The 849-nt window shown below is 58.5% G+C and overlaps 1 protein-coding gene across 1 annotated transcript in view; it reads left to right on the top strand.

Moving 5' to 3' along the window:
* The window catches only part of LOC104494831 (ras GTPase-activating-like protein IQGAP3), a gene marked incomplete at its 3' end in the record, with an annotated part of 7,444 nt that overhangs the window by 380 nt on the left and 6,215 nt on the right, over nucleotides 1-849 (top strand). The window contains 2 exon segments of the mRNA XM_010137713.1: nucleotides 106-177; nucleotides 673-742. Of these exon segments, the coding sequence (XP_010136015.1) occupies nucleotides 106-177; nucleotides 673-742 (142 nt within the window).

Raw genomic sequence — 849 nt, 5'->3', positions numbered from 1 at the left:
GGGGGGGAATGTCTTGCAAAACCCCTCTGGTTTTGCCCCTTTCCACCCACTGGCTTTGGCCAAGCGAGTCCTTCCAGCATCCAACTGCTTGAACATCTCTCCCAGATCCAGGCGGGCGTGAGGATGTGGCAGGCTCGGAGAAGATACCGGGAGAGGCTGCGCTACTTCAGGCAGAATGTGAGTGATGGGAGGGCAGGAGGACGGCTCCTGGGAGCGTGTCACCATCTGTGGGGTGGGAGGGGGATGATCCTGAGCATGCGTCAGATCTCTGTCTGCCCCTGGGCCCTCATGGTGTGGCTGGAGGGAGAAACTGCTGCACCCTTGTAGGGGGCCAGATGGGAAGGAAAAGGTGCCTGGTGGGTCTGGAAGCCAAACTATCAAGCTCTGAAGCGTGAGGGGAGAAAAAACACTCCAGTTCCATCAAAATCCACTAAGGATTTCAAGATCCCCATTGGAGGGGAAGGGCATTTGGGGGGAAAGGGGGAAAGCAGAGCTGTGCCTCTGGAGTGGCTGCAGCACCCAAAACACAGCAAGTGGAGGGTGAGATCCCCTCCTGGGCTGTGGAGACCCTCACCCTGGGCTGGCAGGTTCCCGGCCACCTCTCCTCCGCTCCCTGCGTGTTTCGGGGGTGCTGTGGGGAAACATCTCCCACCCTTTTGTTTGTCTTGGCAGATTAAAGCTGTAATTAAAATCCAGGCTTTTGTGCGAGCTAACAAGGCCCGCGGGGATTACAGGATGCTGGGTGAGTGCCTGCTTGTCTCCGCTCTGAAGTGGTTATGATTAATGGGGAAGGGGACTCTGCCTCCTCCCTCGCTGGCCCCACGCAGCGGGGAGGTGTGGCAGGCTGGG

The sequence above is a fragment of the Buceros rhinoceros genome, unplaced genomic scaffold, assembly GCF_000710305.1.
Source record: "Buceros rhinoceros silvestris isolate BGI_N320 unplaced genomic scaffold, ASM71030v1 scaffold25426, whole genome shotgun sequence".
Lineage (NCBI taxonomy): Eukaryota > Metazoa > Chordata > Aves > Bucerotiformes > Bucerotidae > Buceros > Buceros rhinoceros.
The sequence above is the reverse complement of the archived record's forward strand: the minus strand, read 5'-3'. Positions and strand labels throughout refer to the sequence as shown.